Genomic DNA, 20,523 nt, shown 5'->3' with positions numbered 1-20,523 from the left:
CACAGTCGGGGGCTGGGAGTAGGGGAGAGGAAGGTGGAGCTAAGCTTTGGCTTCCCCTGAAATCCCCTTGCAGACTCCTCTGGGTCTGGTCCAGCCTGCCCATTGCACGGGTCGGGAGACTGAGGTGGCAGATTTTGGGTAAGAGCCATCAGAAAGCCCAGCCCTGGCTCAGCTGGTCACCTGCCCGTCCTGTTGTCTGGGACCCAGTTTGTAACCCCTTTGAGCCTCCGTTTGGTCCTCTGTAGGTGGGGAGGGGCACGCCAGCACACAGCCCCCTGCAGGATGAAGTGCCCCCCCCCCCCCCCGGGAGTGGCGCACGAGGAGCGTGCATGTGCTCACCCTCAGGCTGAGTGCTGAACTCGCTCCTGCCGTGGAGCCTGCTGAGCCGTGGACATTGCCTGGGAGGGGACCCTCGGGGCGAGATGGACACTGAAAGATGAGAACACAGTTCTTTCCTTTGCATCCTCCCTCCCCACTTCTCATCCCGCCGTCCCCTCCTGGGTGGGGCTGGGCCAGGCCTGAGGGTCCCTCCGTGCTCTGATGACCTGTGTGGTCTCACAAATTCCGTCCACAGCAACACACGGCCTCTGTGGGCAGTCTTGGGAGCCCTGTTCACCCGCCTGCGGATCAGTGTCCCTAATGCCAGCCCTCCCCAGGCCACGCCCCCCCTCAGGAACTGTATCTGGACCATCAGCATGTGGCCCCACGGCCTTTTCCAGAGTGGCCACGGGGTGCGCCCTGGGCGCTCAGGTTCCACCCTATATCAGGAGCCCGTGTGTCCCCAGAGGCATCTCTCCTTCCAGGTCCCTGGGCTCTCACTGCCCCCTCCCTCGGGCGCTGCCTCTCCCAGTGTGCTCAGCCATCCCATCTCACGGGAGAGTGTGAGAACAGGAACCTTCCACCTAGGGGCTGCCGTGCCCTCCCTGGGTCAGGAGAGCCTGTTCGTGGGTCTGGACTAGCAGGGGGCTTCTATGCCATTTGCCACTGGTGTTGCCTTTGAGGAGGCCCCGGGAACAGGTGCTTGGGTCCAGTCCGAGTCTGGATGGCGTGGTGGGAGTGGCACTTTCCCTTTGGCCCCCGCTTCTGACTGCAGGCCACTGCAGCCCCTCCCTGTTCTCCCTTGGAAAATGAGGGGCCTGCCCCGGCCTTCCCTATTCTCTGGTCCCTGCCCCCCCCCCCCCCCAAGATGGGCCACGTTGGAGTGCGCTGCCCCTCCACATGTCTGCCGTTGTGAAAGCCAGACTCATAAAGCCGTTCTGGACAGGCTGTGTGATTTCTTCATGGTTATCCTCCATGCTAGTCTGCTGTCTGTTGCTGTAGCTGAACCCCACAGACTGGGAGATGTACAAAGAAGAGAGGTCTGTCTGGCTCACAGCTCTGGCACTGGTGAGGGCCTCCGTACTGATGCTGACACAGCAGAGGGCATCCCATGCCGAGACGGTGCAAGGTGCCAGCTCACACCCTTCTTCCTCTTCCTATAAAGCCATTCATTCCTCCGTGACCATGCCTGATGCTAATGCCCCCCAGGCACCACTAACACATGAATGTAGGGACAAAGTTTTCAACACTGAGCACTATCCTGGCAACCCATTGCCTTGACTGGGGGTAGAAGGCTGAGGCAGAAGGAGGAGCTCTGGGGATGCACCTGCCAGGCAGGCTTGCAGGAGCTGGGGGAGCCAAGGTCTGCGGCTAAAGGCTGCTGGACCGAGGGCAGATGTCTGTTGTGGCAGCTGTGACGCTCATGGCCACCACCACTGGGACTCGGGAGACTTGAGCTGCTCACGTGTCCCAGGAGGCTGGCTGACCCTCCTTCAGCACATTCCTGGGGAGGTGGAGCTCGGTGTCTGATGAGCTGCCCTGGCCCTCCAGGCTTGCGTTAGGAACAGGTGAGCGCAGGTGCATCTTTCTGCCTGTCTAGGTCCTTCCTGGCCGACCAGCGGGTGCTCCTTTCCTGGGCCTCACTCTGTGTGGTTTGGAGGGTTCAGAGCCCCCACTGGAAGCCCCTGGTGTACAGAGCCTGTGTCAGAGGCCACCCAGCCGAGAGCCAGGACGGGCTCTGGGGAGTTGAGCCGTGACTCCGGCTGCAGCCGGAGATAAAGCATGCTAAGCCCCTGGCTCCAGGCCACACTTCTGCAGCTCCTGTTTCTGACTCCTGGGAGCTTCTGAGGAGGAGGAGGAGGAGCGGAGAGAGGAAGAAGAGAAGGCAGAACGGCTCTTGCACACCTGGGCCGGTGGGCAGCACCGGACCTGTGGAATAGTACAGGACCCACTTCCTACAATGTAGGGCACCCCTTCCGGGGCGTTGGGAGCCATTGAGTAGTAATGACAACAGCAGTGGCTTTGCAGATTGACGGCGTACTTTGAACCTTGGTGACAAATAGCTGGTGAGCTCACAGGTACCAGGTTGGGGTGGGCATTGAGTGAAGAGGCCTGGACAGCGAGGGAGGCCCCAGGGAGCGGATGCCTGTAGTCTGCATTTCCCACCGATTTGAAAGTCGCTTCTAGAGACTCCTCCCTGACTCCTCCTCACTGACTCCTCCCACCAACGCTTCCAAGTCAGAACCAGGGCTGTTCCATCGCACAGATAATGGGACAGAGGCTCAGAGAGCCTGGCGAACCTGCCCAAGGTGGCCTGGCCAGTGGGAGAGGGGTGCCTGTCTCCTCCCACTCCCCTGTCCTGTCTCCCACGTGGAAGTGGGGCTGGCGGGTGGGAGGGGGGGTTTCTCATTTCCCGATCCTCTGGGTCGCATTGCTGATTTTAAATGCCATTTGCTTTCAAAGCCCACGGAGTCCATCTATGCTGGGAAAACAAGGGGGGGTGGGTGGGAAACCACCGTCAGATTCCCCTCTGGTCATAAAAATGGATGCAATTTATTCTTTCTGGCATTCCAATGACACAGACGTTTGTCGCCAGCTGTTTGTTCTGCCGTGGAGCGGCCGCTCAGCTGCCGTTTCTCCTCTCACATTTGACACTGGAAGGCCCCAAGGCTGGCAAGGCCCCGGCTCAGGGGATCATTAGCAGGGCTGCCTCGCAGGTGAGCTGAGCCGGCTTTCCCAGAACACAGCCTCTGATGTTCCCAGGTGGTCCTGAGCGGGCGCTCGGGGCTCCCTGCGCCCCCTCCTTTTTCTGATGGCCCCTCCCACACCCAGACAGGTGCTCATACGTCTGCATCCTTTCTCACATTGAGTAGCTCCCACCACTCCGGGTCTTGGACCCAGCGAGTACGAGCCAAGTGTTCACGCTCACAGAGCCACAGAGACTTGGGCAGCCCCTCCTGATGTCCCTGGGAATGACAAGAAGCCCCCCCTTTGCAAACACCTGCAGAGGCTCGGTGGCCCCGGGTCTGTGTAGGGTGAGCGCTGACCCCTGAGAGCCCTTCAGTTCTTCGAGTTTCCCTGTGGTGTTTCCATTAAGCCTCGTGAAAGCCCACCTGCAAGTTGTCTGCAAAACTCTGAAGTAGGCGACCTGAGGAGCTGTGGGTCCCGAGACCTGGACTTGGGTCTTGGCACCGGCACTTCTCACCGTGGGCCTTCAGCCATGTGCCTCAGCCTCACCTGCCAGGTGAGCGCACACGTGCCTTCCTGTGCGATCCTGTAGGAGAAAGAGCTCAGTGCCTGGGCTGTGGGTGGGGCTGGGCAGCCACAAGGCAGGCCAGGACCCGGGCTTCCCCCTCGCCCACTCCAGCTCAAACCCTGGCTCCGGTGCCCATCAAGTAGAGCCAGCATGTGGCCAATCCAGAAACTCCTGCTCTCCAAGCGCGTGGATTCCCCGAAACTTGCCTAAGGCTGTGTTGTAAAATGATGCTGATGAGCGGACCCCCCAGCTGTCACATCGACCTCATCGCTACCCTTCTTGTACTAACCCTGCCCAGCAGGACCAGAGGGGAAACGGAGGCTGAGAGCTGGGCAGTAACTTGCCCAGGGCCACGCAGCTAGGAAGTGGCGAGCGCTGTTTCAAACCCGTGTTTTCTGTTTGGTTCCGTCCTGGGGATCTTCCACTCCTGAGGCCTGTGCGCAGGAGAAGCCCACACACGGCCTGGCACGGTGGCCTCGCAGATGCCTCGCCTAGCGCGGTGTCCCTGCCCAGAGCGGCGGCTCTTGTGTAAGTAGCACGTGGAGGCTCCATTTAGCTGTGGGGAGCCAGGAGCCTGCTGGTGGTGGCGCTGGTGGTGGCGAGGGCTGGGGGAAGGGGGCGGGGGCGCGGCATCAGCTCCGTGCACCCCCAGGGCAGCGCCGCCAGCGAGGCCTGCCACTGGGTTAAGTCGCCTGGCGGCTTCGGGCTGCAGCTGGGAGCGCGCCTGGTTCCCATTGGGGCGCTGTGGTTTTGATTAGTGGAGTTGCGAGGCGGGCCTGCCGCGAGTCCCTGGGAGCTCCGCGGGAACAGCGGGTCCCCCGCCCCCCTCCTGGCAGCCCCAGACTCCAGATGTTCCGAGCGCTCGCTGGGAAGGCCTGCTGGCGCCACGGAGGGCAGAGGGCAGGGAAAGCACGCGAGCTGGAAGCCCAAGCACTCAGTCACCACAGGCCTTGGCAGCCCGCCCGGCCCTCTGCTGGCACATTCCCCAGCTCTCCCCTGGCCATCTGTTCCCAAAAAACCCTTTCAGAGCCTCATCATCACTCAGGCTACAACAGCGCGAGCAGCTGGTTTGGAGGCAGCGGGGGAAAGCGTGCAAAAGGCCCTTTGTGCGGGAGGAAACGCGCTTATGAATCACAGGGCCGGCCGCCGTAAAAGCTGGCGGCTGGAATCCGGGTTGCTCGGGCGCCGCCGTGGTCCCTGACTTTTTATCTCTGGTTTGTGTTTTTTCTCCTTTGTTTGCTTTTCATATTGTTTCTTCCTCTTCTTGCACCAGCGGTGACTTTTCTTTCTCCTTTACGCTGCCTGCCCGAGGGCCACCTAATTAGTTTCCTGGATGCTGGTGTACTTTTATTCCTCCCCACTGCCCGCCCCCTTCGAGCTGTTACCACTGGGGGTGGCTGGCAGGGACTGTTTTCTGAGACCCGGACGGCAGGGGATGGAGGGGCAAGAAGGCGCCTGGTGGCCGGGATGCAGGCCTGCCCACGTTGGGGTCCCCTCCAAGCAGCGCTGCTGTAGAGTCATCCCCTCCTCCATACCCGCCCCACATGCACCCCCAGCTTGCAGAGGGAGGGTGGGGCCGAGCAGAGACCTCGGAGAGACCCCCGTCGGCTCATCACAGGGCACTGGGAAATGCTTCGGGAGCTCAGCCACATTCATCAGGGCCCCGGTGCCCGGGCCCCGCAGCTGACTACAGCATGACACGAAGCCTTTTTTAAGAACTGGCTGCCGCCGCTGCTGCCAAGGCTTCTGGGAGACATCTGCCCGGAGTCCGGGCACCTCCTGGGGGCAGTCGCCGGGTGGCCTGTGCGGGAGGCCGTGGGCTCCTGGACCAGGGGTGGCAGCTGGGAGGTGGGCCCTGAGGAGGGAAGGAGAGAAGGGCACAGCCTGGTGGCCTTGCTCAGACCCCTGGGGACCCTCAGGAGGAGCTGCCAAGCAGGCGTGGGGAGGGGGCACTCCCAGGTGTCAGATGGTGGTGATGGAAGGGGGAGGGGGAACCAGCTCAGGAACAGGGGACTAGGGTTTCCCCTTCCCCTTCTCAGTCCCCTGCACCCCTTTTCCACTGGCCACCTGCCCCCCACCCCTGGCCCGCCAGCCCCAGCAGCCCCTCACTCCAGCTGTTACGGCCATGTGGGTGGCCAGCCTTTCCCAAGCCTGGGGTCTGGGGCTTTGGAGGGCGTTTTGCTTGTGGTCTGCGCGTTATCCCGGCCCCTGCACTTGGTTCCTCTTGCCTCGCTCCCCGCTTTCCTCCTGGTTCCAGCTGGGGAGCTGGCAGCTCTGGCAGGACCAGTGCCTCATATTTAGTGCAGTTTCAGGGCCACTTGGCTCTCTGTGTGAAGGGCTTGTGTGGTAGGCAGAGGCCTCCCTCCCGGCCTGGCCTCCGGGGGCAGGTGCATCAGTGGGGCCTTTAGGGGCTGGGTGTCCAGGTGGCCTTGCCCCTCACAGGGCCTGTGGAGTCACTTGGAGGTGCTAGGGGGCCTCCTGGGTCTGTCCAGGGATGGGTGGCTTCAAGGAAGAAAACTGGAGACCTCTGCTCTCCCGCCACCTCCACCGCCCCTGCCCCTGCCCCTGGCTTGTGTCTCCTGCCTTTGGAGAAGTCAGATTTTTGGGGGCCCAAGGTGACGAAAGAGGGGTGGCCACTGCTTCCAGGCCCCTGCGTGGCCAGGAATTGCTTTCTAGGTCTGAGGGGACAGGGGACAAGGGGAGCAGCAGGGACAGGGCAGCGCTGCCTGCCACTTAGTGTTGAGCGCCTGCACCTTGCGCAGTGGAAGGTCAGGGGCAGAGGGGCTCCCACATGTCCTCGGGAGGTCACCCCCTTTCTGCTTTTGCTCCCGCAGAGCAGGAAGCTGATTCTAGGGAAGCCGGGACCGCCGCCTTCCTCGAGCGCCCAGGATAAGCACACCAGAATGCCAAGCAGGCCTTGCCGCTCGCCGCCCAGAATTTATGGCCGCCTGCAGCCCGTCCCAGCCACCTGGCTGCTCTGTGGCTGTCTGTCCCCGCAGAGACCCCTGCGGCAGCCCCTCTGCCTGCCTCACTCTACCCCTGCTCAGGACTCCAGGTGCACCCTGAAGCCAATGGATGAGGTCAGACTCAACAGGATACCCGACCCCCACCCGCACCCCCGCCCGGTGACCCGGCCCAGCTGGTCACTGCTGTGTCCCAGGTTACACTCCGGCAGCACAGAACTCCTTGCTCAAAGGGCCTATTTTGGGCCTGTGTGCTCATGCACATCCCTCTGCCTGCCTGTCTGGCGAACTGCTCATTCTAGAAGGCTCAGCTCCTCCTGGAAGCCCTTCTTGACCCCTGCCCCGGCTTCCTCCCGGGGGCCCCGTGGCACAGCCACCCCCCGCCCTCATCACAGGGCGCGCAGGCTCTAATTCAGGACAGCATCATGTGGTAGGCGGTGCAGGATGAGATAAAGCATTGTAGCGCGCTGGACCCTTTTATGCGATACATGAGCCGTCATTACGTTGCGCTGTATTATATTTTTAGGTGGTACGTTATGTGATATATTATGTGATGTGATACCACATCCATTACACCGCGTTACACCGCGTTGGTTTCGTGCCTGCTCCTCTCGCTAGGCTGGGAGTGCTTTCCTGTCCGTCTCCCATGTAGCAGCCACCGGACGACAGTTCAGCCTTTCCCTCCCCTGCAGTCCACACAGCTGGGGCTGCGTGTCCCTGTGCTCAGGGCAAGGACTCCGGGAAAGTGACACGGCCAGGGAAACACCCTAGGCTCCCCTGGGCTCATATGCTTCTGCCCCCTTGGATCCACAAGGAACGCTTTTAGCCTCAGTTCATGGAAGCCTACCAATACAGCAGTGTAAGTGGACAGGGACCCGTCTGTCTCAGAGTCCAGAAGTCTGGAGAGAGGCAGCTGCTCCCTGGGCTCCGGGGCTCCGGGCTTCTTTGGGTCTCTGCTGCTACAGCACCAATCGCTACCTCCCAGGCTGCACCCAGAGTCTGGGTGGGGAGCATTTCTTCTCACTGGGGCGGTCAGCCCTGCCCACACATCCTCCGCCTTCTCTGAAGACAGGGATGCTCCCCTTGAACCTGAGAAAGCCTGGGGATCTGTGAGCTGGGAGGACAGCAGAGTCCATGGCCGCGTGGCTCATCTCTGGCAGGTGTGTGTGTGGGCGGGGAGGGTGGCCCTGATATGTGACAAGGTGGTTTTCTTGTCACGGGGCTGACCAGAGTCATAACCTTAGCCACATGTCAGAGCCCCGCTTCTGTGAGCTGGCCTGGTCCTCACCACCTGTCCCAGTATCACTTGGTGGCATTGAGGTTCCCAGCACTGAGGCCACCAAGCAGGCTGGGTCACGTGTGATCTTCTACCTCTTTTCTGCACAGCACTTTGTGTTGAGCCCCACGACAACCTCCTGGGGTCCACGCAGTTTACCGTGGGAATGAGAGCAGGTGGAGTCAACAGGGTCACTCGGGCGGGGTCCAGGCCGCTTCTTCCAGCCCCGTGGGACGAGCGCTCCTGCATCCAGGCCAATGCTGTCCTCTGTCCCTCTCCCAGAGGTGAGCCTGTGAGTAGCAGGGCTGTCTGGTGGTGTGCGGCCTGGGGGGCTAGGCGACAGGGGTCTGCGTCTCGCCTCTCTCGGCCCCGGCACCCAGAGATTGGTGACCCCGGGCTCCTTCTAGAAGCTTCTCTTTCCTCATGGAACACGGACACCACTGTGTGAGCAGGGAGGCTTCAGGGACACGGTGGCTGTGAGAGGATTCGTTGGCTTGAGGCACTGCTGGTCCCCGAGCGTCCCTCCCCACATCCCACGGCCCTGAGTCTGTCCCCTTGCTGCCTCTGCGCGTGCGTGTCTGTGCACCTGCACCTGCACAGGCACCGTCTGTCGGGATGAGATAGAGGGCGCCCGCCTGGTGGGAGGCGGGTGTACGCTGGAAGGCAGCTGGTGGCCTCCAAGGGTTTTCAAAGTCGCCGTCCCCACCCAGGGGTCAGGAGCCCTAAGAAATGGCCTCATCATAGCAGGGCAGGGCAGAGACGGAAAGCAGCGCCAGTGAGCGAGCTGCTCGGAGACCCCCCCCCCCGCCCCGCCCCCGGTATCCTTCCCCTCCACCATGGTCACGCTCAGTACTTCGCTTTGCTGCCACGACCATTCCTGCATGCACAGGGAGCTAAGTGCACAGCCTGCGTGGGCTCTGGCCCCAGTCACCCCACCCGGCCCCTGCACGTCCACGTACTCTTTTGGGTTTGGGGTCTTTGGCAGAGAAAGATGAACAAAGCATGTGCCTGTGCTTAGGCGTAAGTCACTTTCGGTGTTCTGGTCCTGGGATCGCTTTGTCACAAAACAAAGGGCCTGCTCTTTGGAACTCAGAACTAAAGGACACAAAGGCCATGCTTAAAAAGCCCTAAGAGGAAAGCCCAGCAGAACCCTCTCCAGAGCCCAGTGCACTTCGCCTGCATATACTGCTCACAAGGCCAATGCTCAGGTGTCCCAGGTCAGAGTGGCTGACCAGATACACCTTCCTGAAGCCAGGCCAGCTCCCAGGGGTAGGTGCAGAGACGGCACCCTGATCCCAGCCAGCAGCCTGGTTGCGGGGAAGCAACAGACACAACAAAGAGCGAGGCCAGCGGCTCCAGGAGTCCCCCCCTCCCCCCGAGGGGGGGATGGAGCTGGGCGTGGGACCTTGGAGTCCTACGTAGATTGATGTTCCTGAACTTGACCTTGAGTTGTCGGGAGGAAGCCGAAGTACATCCAGGAACAACTGAGCACGCCGGGAAGTGCATCGATTACTGGGAACGGATGGTACAGGAAGCGCCAGGCTTCCTCGCTCACGGCCGGCCGGCCGGCCGTGTGGGGCTGGTGCCTTGGGGACTTGGGGACATGGGAGCTGGGAGGGCTTGGCTGCTTGTTCTCTGTGGGATTCCCCCAAGCCTCCAGGGGAGCCTGGCTTGGTCTCACCACTGGGTAAACATTAGCTGAATGAATGGAGGAATGGAAGCGTGAGGAAATGCGCTTGTTTTCTGTTGTCTGCCACAGATCTCTAATGGGCAGCTCCTGTGTGTCCATCTCGAGGGAGGCCCTGGCAGCCTGGGGGCACGGTTTGTGCATAGAGTCGCTGATGGGGGTCGGTTGGGACTGGCGTGTCACTGCCTATCGTTAGTATGTGGCTTTGCAGCATGGTGGTCTTTTAACCTTTCTGACAGCTACACGCAGTAAACACTATGCCATTTTATAGGTAAAGAAATTGAGACGCTCCAGGTCCCCCAGCTGGTGAAATGGGACATCAGGATTTCAGCAGAGGCTGTCTGATGCCCTGGCTGGCACGTCTTACCCCTGTGCTGTCCTGCCAGGGAGCACGTGTGTGGGGCCCTTCGTGTGTGAGTGCACCTGCACACATGTGTGGCTGAGAGAATCATTTCTCTTCCCATTCCTGGCCTCTCTCTTGTGCACCTAGAAGGTACTGCCGTGCTGTCACTGGTAGACAGGTGCTGGTGGGTACAGATGGCCCCCGCTGGATGCAGAATCCAGCTTGGGGAGATGGTAGGGGACAATGGAAGAGGGATGCATTTTCTGGTCTTAAAACTGCATTTACGTGGCAAGTGCACTGTTGTTGCTGAAATTTGACTGCATGGGCTGCCCAGAAAGCTCGTGGCCCCTCTCAGCCCCCTGGTCCTGAAATATCCACAGCTCGGCCCCCTCCCGGAGGTCTCCCAGAGACACTCTGGGGTCCTTGCAAAGGCTTGCAGGCCAGCATGTTGGCATGAACTGACTTGTCTGGTGCTGCCCTGCTGTCACTTTGTGGTGAGGACTGGGAGGGCAGATGCAGAAGAGTGATGGGGAGGAGGCAGGCCTGCTGGGATCCTTGGCGCTGTGGCTGGACGGGGTGTGCGTCTGTGAGGGTCCCGTGGCAGGGCCCACTGGGAAGGTGCAGAGGAGTAGAGCTTCCCTCGCCTGGCTGAGCCGCTGTGTGCCCAGCTGTCTGCTCCCTTCCAGCCTGGGGGCCTCTTCCAGCTCTGGGGTAAGGTCAGGGGCCCTTGGAGCTGCTGGGTCTGGAAGAGCCGTGCGGAGCCAAGTGGGATGGCCGGACAGCCTCCCAGGATGAGAAGCAGATGGGCGGCTGTAGCAGCTGTGTCCCAGGCCTCGCCCGGGGCCAGCTTGCCCCCTCCAGCGCCCTGGACTGTGGGTGGGGTGGGGTAGGGGCCAAGAAAGACAGATAGACTGACAGAGGAGGAGAGACAAACAAAGACGAGGCCAAGAAAGAGTTGGCACGGAGACACGCAGGCAGAGCCCAGAGAGAGAAGCAGATCGGAGGCAGACCACGCAGCCCGCAGCCCGAGGAGGCGTCAGCATGGCATGGCTGTGCCCCGCAGGCCATGACGCTGGCCCCCGATGCCAGCCGCCTTCCCGTGGGCCACAGGGGTCCAAGGCAGCTGGGTGGATGGCCTGGGGATCTGCAAGTTTTGTTTGCCAGTGAAGACACTGCCCCCTCTTGGGGTTGAAGGGTCTGCCTTGCTCTGCCGCATTCTAGCAGCATGGCCTAGGGCGGGTTCCGTTTCCTACAAAGTGGGAGCAACAGTAGGCACCGCCTGGGGCTGGAATCCAACAGAGCCTACAGAGGAGTGTCGCCAGGTGCCTGCACGCAGCCGCCCCTGACTGTGGCAGCCATGGGCACGAACGCGCTTGCGCCTGCTGACACGCCCTGGGAAGACCAGGGTGAGGATGGCACCTTTAGGAGCTGGTGGAGTGGGTTAAGGATCTGGCAGTCACACCCATAGGAATTCATGGCACCCAGGGGCGGGGTGGTGGTGGTGGTGGTGGTGATGTGGGGGGAGTCAAGATAAAGTGCTTGGGAGTTCAGAGGAGGAGCCCATGGCCCCCAGCTCATCATGGGGGTCAGGGCTGGTGGGGCTGGGAGGTTGGACTTGAGCAGGCTCTCACTGTGCCTCCTGCCAGTGGGTGGAGGGACTCCCCACAGGGCTCAGGAGCAGCATGGGCTGTGTGGGAATGCTCGCCCTGGATACCCGGCTCCCAGCTCCACCACTGATGTGTCGGCACAGAAAGGGGCCCCCTAGCGGTACGGTCGCATCCCCAACCTTGCCAGTTGCTCCTTACCAGGAAGAAAGCTCTGTGTGTCACTGACTGGCGGAGGTTCGACCACATCCGTTGGCCTCACCAAGTTGGGGAGCGGGATGGGGTTTTGGCCTGGAGAGCTGAGGCCTTGGAGCAGCTGGGAGCCCCGGGCAGTCTGCTTCTCCCTGGCAATCAGCCTTGAAAAGCACAGAGGGGCCGGCGCCGTGGCTCACTTGGTTAATCCTCCGCCTGCAGTGACAGCATCCCATGTGGGCGCCGAGTTCTAGTCCCAGTTGCTCCTCTTCCAGGCCAGCTCTCTGCTGTGGCCCGGGAGGGCAGTGGAAGATGGCCCAAGTCCTTGGGTCCCTGCACCTGCATGGGAGACCGGGAAGAGGCACCTGGCTCCTGGCTTTGGATCAGCGCAGCGCTGGCTGTGGTGGCCATTTGGGGGGTGAACCAACGGAAGGAAGACCTTTCTCTTTCTCTCTCTCTCTCACTGTCTATAACTCTACCTGTCAAAAAAATTATAAAAAAAAAGAGAAAAGCACAGAAAAGGACCTTGTAGAATGCATGCCCTTAGACCTATGGCAGCAGCCTGCCCTGCGTCTCCCTGGGGCAGAGCCGCTAACCCCAGTGCCTGTCGCTGAACTGGCACCTTGTAGTAGCAACTCAGTAAATCCTTGTTGAATAAATGAGTTTTTCTGCCCCCCTCCCCAGCAGGCGCTGCTGGCTCCCCACAGCCCTTGGCCGGGGCTCTGAAACTCTTAGACACTGGGAACCTCCGAGGGCCCTCCCAGCCTGGACACAGTGTGATCCTTGATTCACGCCATGTTCCCGCCCTCGGCAGCCGGCAGCCAGCTCCGGCTGCTCATAAATTTCCTGCCTGTCACCCGTGGCGCCCGGGCCAGGCGGGGCGGGAGGCGCTGTGGGCCGACTGGCCCCTACCTGCTTCCAGTTCCCTGGGAAGTTTGGAGGCCAGAAGCCCGGGCCTGTGCTTGTGCCCAGAATAGCCCCCTGCGCAGCCTGGCCCTCGGAGAAGCTGTGGAAGCAGACCCAGCCCTGGCAGAGGGTTCGGGCCCGAGGGCGACAGCTCCAGCTGACGCGCCCTCTTCCTTCGAGACCCTGGGTACTTTTCCGAGCATAGGCATAGCAGGAGGGGGCTTCAGCGAGGGCGTGGGAAAGTGGAATTCAAAGAGAATGCGGATTTTCCACGCCCTTCTAGAAGCCCCCTTGGATATGCAAAAATAATCCTCCAACCAACGTGTGGAGAGACTGCCTCTGTATTTCCAAATTTCTCTAAACTTAACACACTTCCCAGGTAATTTTTAAAAAGCTAACAGTCTATTTTGATTCAGCGACTTTTTAGTAAATTCACAAGTAGCTGCAATTTTAGAACCCCGAGAAACCCAAGTGATAGGTCTTAGCTGTCACACACCCCCCCCCCCCCCCCCCCGCCCACAGGTCCAAGGCCGCTAACTAGGACTCTCGCTGTCTCCATAGATTCCCTGTTCTGGGCGTTTCTGTGAATGGAATCACAGACTGTGGGGTTTGACTTAAGAGACTTGTCGGGTTGGTACCAGCATTTCATTCCTTTTGATGGCCAAATAATACTCCATCTTATGACTAACCATGTTTTTCTATCCGTCCCTTCATTGATGGGCACCACCTACGTAAACTTCAGAGTTGTGGATTTTACAAGAATTGGCTGAAAGCAAATGGGTCAAAGATGACAGATGGTTCAAGGTGACTGTTCCTCATTTGAGACGTCGCAGCCCGTGTTGCCACTTTACATCTCAGGCCCAGGGAGTGAACCCAAGGCCCCAGCACTTTGCATGAGCCCTGTGCACCACGCCCTGCCAAGGCTGGGTACTCTCACCTGAGGCTTGGGGCGGTTAGCCAGCCTGCTCTGACTTTGGGGTAGAGATGAATCCCAGTTGAATTGAGAGCAGCATTCAGGGCCAGACACGAGACCCCTTTCCACCTTACCTGTTGGTGCACTCACTGGGAACGGAGCCCAGTAGCTCGGTTTTCCTATGTCCTCCCTGTGTCTCTGCTGTCTTACTTTTAAAATAATGTTTGGGGCCAGCGACGTGGCTCACTTGGTTAATCCTCTGCCTGCGGAGGTTTTCTCCCCTGCATGGAGAAGATGATGTCCTAATTGCTAAAATATAGACCAATGTATAATTTGAATATAGTGAAAAGTAGGTAAGGAGGTAAGGTAGGCACCAATGAATGACAATGACTTGGAAAAGTAAACTAATTTAGAAGACAGACAAAATCGTTTCTTAAATGCCCCTAAAGAGGTTAAATTACCCAGCTGTGGTGCACAGAAGTGCTTTTTTAATTTTTTTTAAAGATTTTTATTTATTTATTTGACAGGTAGAGTTACAGACAGTGAGAGGGAGAGACAGAGAGAAAGGTCTTCTGCCTGTTGGTTCACTCTCCAAATGGCTGCAACGGCCAGAGATGTGCCGATCCGAAGCCAGGAACCAGGTGCTTCTTCCTGGTCTCTCCATGCAGGTGCAGGGGCCAACTTGGGCCATCTTCTAATGCTTTCCCAGACCACAGCAGAGAGCTAGATTGGAAGAGGAGCAGCTGGGACTCGAACCGGTGCCCACATGGGATGCCGGTGCCGCAGGCGGAGGATTAACGTACTGTACCATGGCGCCAGCCCCCAGAAGTGTTAAGAAAGGAAGGCAGTGAGCTCTGAAAGCCAGAGAAGGTACCATCAGAAATCAGGAAAACGGCAAGTGAACACAAGCAAAAAACAGCGTGAGGTTGTTCCAGAGTTCACAGCAGTTACCGCGGTTCCCCTGAAGGACCGACAGTTGAAAAGAGGTGTGATGTTAAGTTTCAGTAGGGAACACAGCCCATGGGACTTAACAGCTGCAGTGAATTAAATGCCTGTTTCTGGAAGTGGACATCAGCTCGATCAGTGACCAAGACGCTGCTGTAGGTAGGTCAGGCGCTGCGCCGGGCCTCGGGGCCCCGGCGGTGAACTGGACAGACCCCCGTCTCTGCCCGCGGGAAGTGGGCATCCTAGCCCCAAACAAGTGGACAGAGAGACAGGTGGTGTATGATGGTGATGAACTCACTCAGCTGGCTGCACCGCCGCCTGGGTGGGGCTGTGCGTGTCAGGCCTCCTCGTCTGGTCCTGTCCACAGTTCCTGTAGCATCCACCCCTGATGTTTGAAGGACTGCTCCTGTGGTGAGGGCTTTGGTGGCACCAGCTCTGAGGACAGTGAGCCAGGAGCTGCCCGGACCCAGACCTGGCCTGGGCGTTCGGGGACCTGAGTCCTCCTAAGGATGGTTGGATGCCGGATGTTGTCAGGTGCTACAGAGAAGGGGGCTGTGAGGCCGTGTCACAGTGGGACGTGTCTGCTGTGCCCGCTATTGACACACACATACACACGCACACACACGGACGCATGCACACACACGCACACACAGCCCTTAGGAAAGGCTGTCATTGGTATGTTCGTCTCCCATCCCTGAGCCACAGCTGATTGGTCCAGGGGGAGAAAGCTGACCTAGGCTGGACCAGTCAATCAGCTGCCGGGAAGCTGGGCCTCTTGGTAGGAAAGCAGGGGCTACCTGCACTGGCCCAGCGCCGTCTCGACAGGGGCCTAGAGTGTGGGGCCACAGTTCGCTCTTGCTGAGCCCTGCAAGTCCTTTGCTGCCTCTCCTGGGACCCTACCCCTGGCCTCTGTGCAATGCCCATTCGAAGCCTCAAATAGACTTCCCTTTTGCAGAGGGTTGCAGTGAGATTCCACTCCTTGTGCTGCTGTTCAGTCTGTTGGGAAAATACTGACAGGCGTCTTACATCAGGACTTTAAAAAAAAGAGCCTTTAATATGCTAATAGACAAAGCCTGGCTGGTGTTCTGCCAACCACTGCAGGGGAGATGTTGCCCCCTCCCTCCAGGCCTCCTGGTGTTCTGCCCGTCATGGCCCCTGGACAGCGGCTTCCTTGGACAGGATGAGGCCTGTGCTATTTTCTGGGCCAGCGTGGCTGGTAGGAATACAGGTCCAGTGTGGACCCTGCCAGGGCTAGGGTTGGGTCAAGAATTGAAGGTCAGGCCCTCAAGAAACCCCATGGCCTTCACTCCCGGGCAGAGGCCGTGGCTGCGGCAGGGTCTGCGAGCTGACAACAGGAGGGCTTGGGCTGGGCCCCTTCCCTGCACTGCAGGCCGGCTGAGCTGGATGGGTCTCTGGGCCTGGTCCACGGTGGGGCCCGCCCAGGCGGCCGGCCCTGGGATGACACGGCAGTAAATCAGCTCCCGGGCCACAGATCCAGTGCCATCCCCACGGGTTTCCCTTCCGCTTCTTAATCCTCCTGCTCAGACTCAGTAACAAAAAGCAGCCTCGTGCTGGGGCCAGCCCTGCCCCTGCACAGAGCAGAGCCTGGGGCTTACCACATCATCAGCTCCCGCCTGCCCCTCACTGCTCCCTCCCCAGCTGCTGTTCGCTGCAGAACACTCCCATCCCCTCAACCCCCCAGCGCTCGCCACCCCCTCCCCGCCCCTGGCCTTCGCTCCCCACCCCCCACTTCCAGCCTCACCCCAGCTTGTCTTGGACAGGACACCATGGCTGTGGCCTGGAGCGGCTGCCCCAGGCCTGCGAGGCTCCCCGGGGCCTGTGGTTAGCAGGCCCTCCAACCTCGTGGTTTGGCTGTATCCCAGCCCCCCCCCCCCCCCTTCAGCCAGAGCAGCCTCTGGGTGGTAGAATCAACACTGCCGGTCCGGATTCAAATCCTGCTGTGGCCAGCTTCTCGCACTTCCTTCTCTGAGCGTGGGGTTGCTTCCCACTGTACAATGGGGCAGGGTAGGGGGACAGCCCGCCACGTTGGAGGGGCCTGGCATGCGTCTTGCTTGAGAAGAGTTGGAAGAGAGGGAGGTTTGCGATGGCTTTATCAGAGCTGTGCTGTACCAGGTTAAGGGACTGATACTCTTTTTTCCTGTTCCGGGTGGGCTCGGAGCCCTCAGCGCCTCTCGGCCAGCAGCCCCCATGACCGGTCCCCATCTCTTGTCACAGTTTCTCAAGTCCAGCTGCCAGAGGGAAGATCCTGCAGGTCAGGGCTGCCGGGAACTTAAAAATGGTCGAATCCAGCAGTTTTTGAACTGTGCTTCCTCTGGGATGCTGCGGCTCCCGCTCTCTCTGTGACCCCTCACCCGGCTTTCCCAGGTAGATCCGTGTTGTCAGTTCTGTCTGCTGAGGTTCCACAGGCCACGTTTCATTCCTGCCCTGTGGTGGTCTGCTCCAGCCGTGGCATTTAACAGATGAGGAAACTGAGGCACAGAGAGGTTAAGTGGTTTGTCTGTGGTCACCCAGCCAGCTGGTGGATGGACTGCAACCAGAGCTGGCCTCTTGGCTCCTGGTTTAGTGCTCTCAGCTGAACAGTGGAGGGGACCAGGAGCCACAGAGCACGGCCATTCCAGTGTGTTGTGGCGGGGGGGGGAGGTCTCCCGGCCTGCAGAGGGGTCCTGCCAGCCAGCAGTGGGGGCAAGCCTGGCTCGGAGATGCCTGCAGACTGTGGTGACAGCACCGGGCTCCCTGTGCTCTCTGTGGTCCTGCCTGTGTTCCCCAGACCAACAAGACGAGCAGGGATGAAACGCGGAGGTGGAGAGGAAGGAGACACCCGGGGCTTTTGGAGAGAACCAGCCCTGGGTCCAAAGCTGGCTCTGTCATTGGCTGAAGCCGTCCAGGCTCGGATGGGCGTCCCCACTTGGGTCCCAGGGATTGAGAGGAAGTGCTATGGGAGCCGGCACCTGGTACTGTGGTCAGCCTTTTGGAAACGGGCATCCCAGTGAGTGGGGGCTGCTGCTAATGGCTGCTCATTTCTTCTAGGAGTGACCGGCCCCGTGGCCCAGGGACACTATGTGGGCCTCTCTCCAGGGACAGTGAGCTCGCCACGCCCAGCCTCGCCCACCCGTTGTCTTCCCTGAGATGCTGCTGGACACAGCCCACACACTGCCTCTCAGGGCCAGACAGGAGCCGCCTGCCTCCCTGTCACTCCCGCTGTCACCCACCCACTCCACGGGGACTGCGCATCTTGCCCTGTGCCTGGTGAGGAAGGGCGAGGTCGGCCTGGGGCCTGTTGTCTGGCTACAGAGGTCCGCTGTCGAGGATTCGCCAGAGCCCCGGGATGGAGCGCGGGAAGGAGCCCCAGCAAGCAGCCACAGTGCGGCTCCGTCCCTCCTGCTGCCTGAGTCCCATCTCAAGCCAAAGACGAGGCAGCGACTCCACAGGAGCTCGTGGCAGGGTGGACCCTCGGTGACCACGGGCACAACTTGACCCCTGACCCAGCGCTCGGTCTGCACTGGGTCCTGACTGGCTGGGGACAACATGAGCCTTCTGGGGGCTACGCAGGGAGGCTGGAGAGGCCTGGAAGGGTAGGGGGTGGGGCTGAGTGCCTACCCTCTCTCCGCCCTCCTGCTGGCTGCCAAGCCCTCTGACCCTGATTCCGGATGCCCCCTGGACCCAGGAGCATCCCCAGAAAGGAGGAAGAGGGGAAGAAGCCACATCACTCGTCTCCACCCCAGGGACTTGCCCTGCCTAAGGGTCTTTGCTTCCCCAGCTGGCTGCCCCTCACCCGTGGCCCACCCTCACGGCAGGGCAGACGGGATGGCGCCCTGCTTGGAGGCCCCTGGTCTGTTACCGATTGTGCAGGCCAGGCAGAGGGAGGACGGGACCAGGGGGATGGGCCAGTGCGTGGGGGACGGGCGCGTTCACAGCCAAGGCGGCCCCCTCCGTGTGCTCGAAAGGCCAGAGCTGTTCGCGTCTCTGCTCCACCACCTGCTTCAAATTGAAGTAAAAGCCCCAACGTGCAACGCAGATCTGTGCTGGTGCTGAGTGGGCTCTGGGGGCGCCCAGGACGCGGCTACCATCACGTGGGCACCTGTGAGCGAGGGGCCTGGGGGCCTGAGGGAGCAGTGAGTGTGAGAGTGTGCGTATGTGTGTGACGGTCTCAGTGTGTGTGTAAGAGTGCATGTCAGTGTGAGTATGCACGTGTGTAAGAGTGTGCATGTCTGTGTGTCAGTGTGTTGTGGGAGTGTCCGTGTGTGACTGTGGCTGTGTGTATAAGTGTGTCAGTGTGTTTGTGTGTGACTGGCAGTGTGTGTGTGTGGCTCCATGTGTATGTTGCTAAGTGTGTGCATTAGTATGAGAGTGTGTGTCAGTGTGTTGTGAGTGTGCATGTGTCCATGAGTGTGAGTATGCGTGTGTGTCAGTGTGTGTGACTGTATCAATGTGTGTATGAGTGTGTGTTCATGTGTTTGTGTGTGTGTGTGTGACTGAGTCAGTGTGTGCGTGTGGCTCTCCGTGTGTGGCTGTGTCTGTGACTGAGTCAGTATGTGAGTGTGTGGCTCTGTGTGTGTGTGTGGCTGTGTGTGTGTGTGACCAAAAAAATGGGGTGGCGGAGGGGGGTCCCTTCCGTGGCCTCAGCCTGGACTAGCGACCATGAGACTGGTCGGGAGCATGTGAAGAGCCCTTCCCCCAACCCTGCAGTCCATACCGCAAGCTTGGGAGACGAAGACTGCTGGTATTAATCCCGTTTTATAGGGAAGTTGAGGCCCCCAAGGAGGCAGGACCAGTCCGTGGCAGAGCCCACTCTCAGGCCGCTCCTGTGCTCCCAAACCCTCGTCCCATGACCGCGGGTTCCAGCCCCGAGGCACCGTGGGCCTTGCCCCCTGGCTTTTCCTTGGGCGGAGACACTAAGGTAAGAAATCAGACAGGACAGTCAGGGTGGGTGAGGCAGGGAGGAAGGGCAGTGCTTGCAAAGTGTGTTCCCCGAGCACAGGTGACGAAAGCTGAAAACACAGTCACTATTCAGTTTTTCCCTTCTGTCCGATATCTGATTTATTCAAGACCCTGAGAGGAACAGGCTGGCTGAGCTTCCACAAGGCCAAGGAGAGGCCCTGGGGGAGAAAGGGGCAGCTGAAGGCAGCCCAGCCCGGGGCTCTTTGCTCTTGCTGTGCCCGAGCCTTTGAGGACGCAAGAGCATGGCTCCAGAGTGCATGCTCCCGGCACACAGTGGGTGCGCAGAATGGCGTGTGTGAGTGAGTTCACTAATCCACGGCCGCTCCGTTCCTCGAGGGGCCCAGGTGCTGCCCAGTGTCCCCCCACCGTGCTCCAGGCAGACCCCTATCCGGCAGCAGAAGGCATGAGCTCTCTCGGCCACACCCGAGCACCCCCGGGCCCCCGCTCCGGATGGTGACACTGAGGGTATGTCCACCAAGACAGACTGCTGGTCTGTCCCCATCCGATCCTTCCCCTGTCCTGGCTGGTGGCGGCTACATTCCGCAGCCTCTCCCTGGGCCCGTGACATTCAGACTGCAGCCCTGGATGCCCCGCGGGGACAGTCCCACTGCTGCCCAGCGTCACTGACATCGCTCAGTCTCCTCCAAGTCTGGCTGTGCCCCACCCTACCCCCACCCCGCCTTGCCTGTCCCATCCCGAGCCTTTGCTCACAGCTCCTGTCTCAACGTCATGTCCCCATTTCCTTTGCTCTGGCTGCCCACGACATAGCGTTCTTTCTGGTCCTGTGTGGGCTGCAGCGGAGCGGTTCCTGTTAAGTCTTATGGCTCTCTGCCTGCCTCTCCCTGCCCAGCCCTTGGGTCCCCCGGGCAGTCACAGAGGCGCTGCTTCCCCCAGCAGTGGGACGGAACCTCCTCAGTGCACACCCAGGCCCTGAGGGCTCCTTGACCCTTGTCACATAGAAATAAAAGCATCTCCACCCCACCCCATCAGCAGGAAGCAGGCCTGGGGTCACCCTCAGGGGACCCACAAATGGCTGGCTCTAGCTGTGGCCTCGTGAGTTCTCTGAATTCCTCATCTCTCCCTCATTTGTCTCCTAGGGCTGCTCGTGTGTCAGCTCAAGGGACCACAGCCACCTGCCTCAGTTTCCCTACAACATCACTC

General features: G+C 60.2%; 1 protein-coding gene and 1 long non-coding RNA gene across 2 annotated transcripts in view; one reads left to right on the top strand and one right to left on the bottom strand.

Annotated features, from left to right (window-relative positions):
- Nucleotides 1–18,438, top strand: part of ATOH8 (atonal bHLH transcription factor 8) — a 29,389-nt gene extending 10,951 nt beyond the window's left edge. The window contains exon 3 of the mRNA XM_008254167.5: nucleotides 17,452–18,438. Within this exon, the coding sequence (XP_008252389.3) occupies nucleotides 17,452–17,457 (6 nt within the window). The 3' untranslated portion in view covers nucleotides 17,458–18,438. The remainder of the gene's footprint in view (nucleotides 1–17,451) is intronic.
- On the bottom strand, nucleotides 13,943–16,267 carry LOC127488289 (uncharacterized). The gene is made up of 2 exons (XR_016229244.1): nucleotides 16,166–16,267; nucleotides 13,943–14,312 (listed from the first exon to the last, which is right to left on the bottom strand). It is a non-coding gene; the product is annotated as an uncharacterized LOC127488289 (long non-coding RNA).
- Nucleotides 18,439–20,523: the final 2,085 nt, after the last annotated feature.

The sequence above is a fragment of the Oryctolagus cuniculus genome, chromosome 2 (genome assembly GCF_051225735.1).
Source record: "Oryctolagus cuniculus isolate XC-2025 breed Fujian yellow rabbit chromosome 2, ASM5122573v1, whole genome shotgun sequence".
Taxonomy (NCBI): Eukaryota; Metazoa; Chordata; class Mammalia; order Lagomorpha; family Leporidae; genus Oryctolagus; species Oryctolagus cuniculus.
This window is presented reverse-complemented; position numbering and strand designations above follow the sequence as displayed.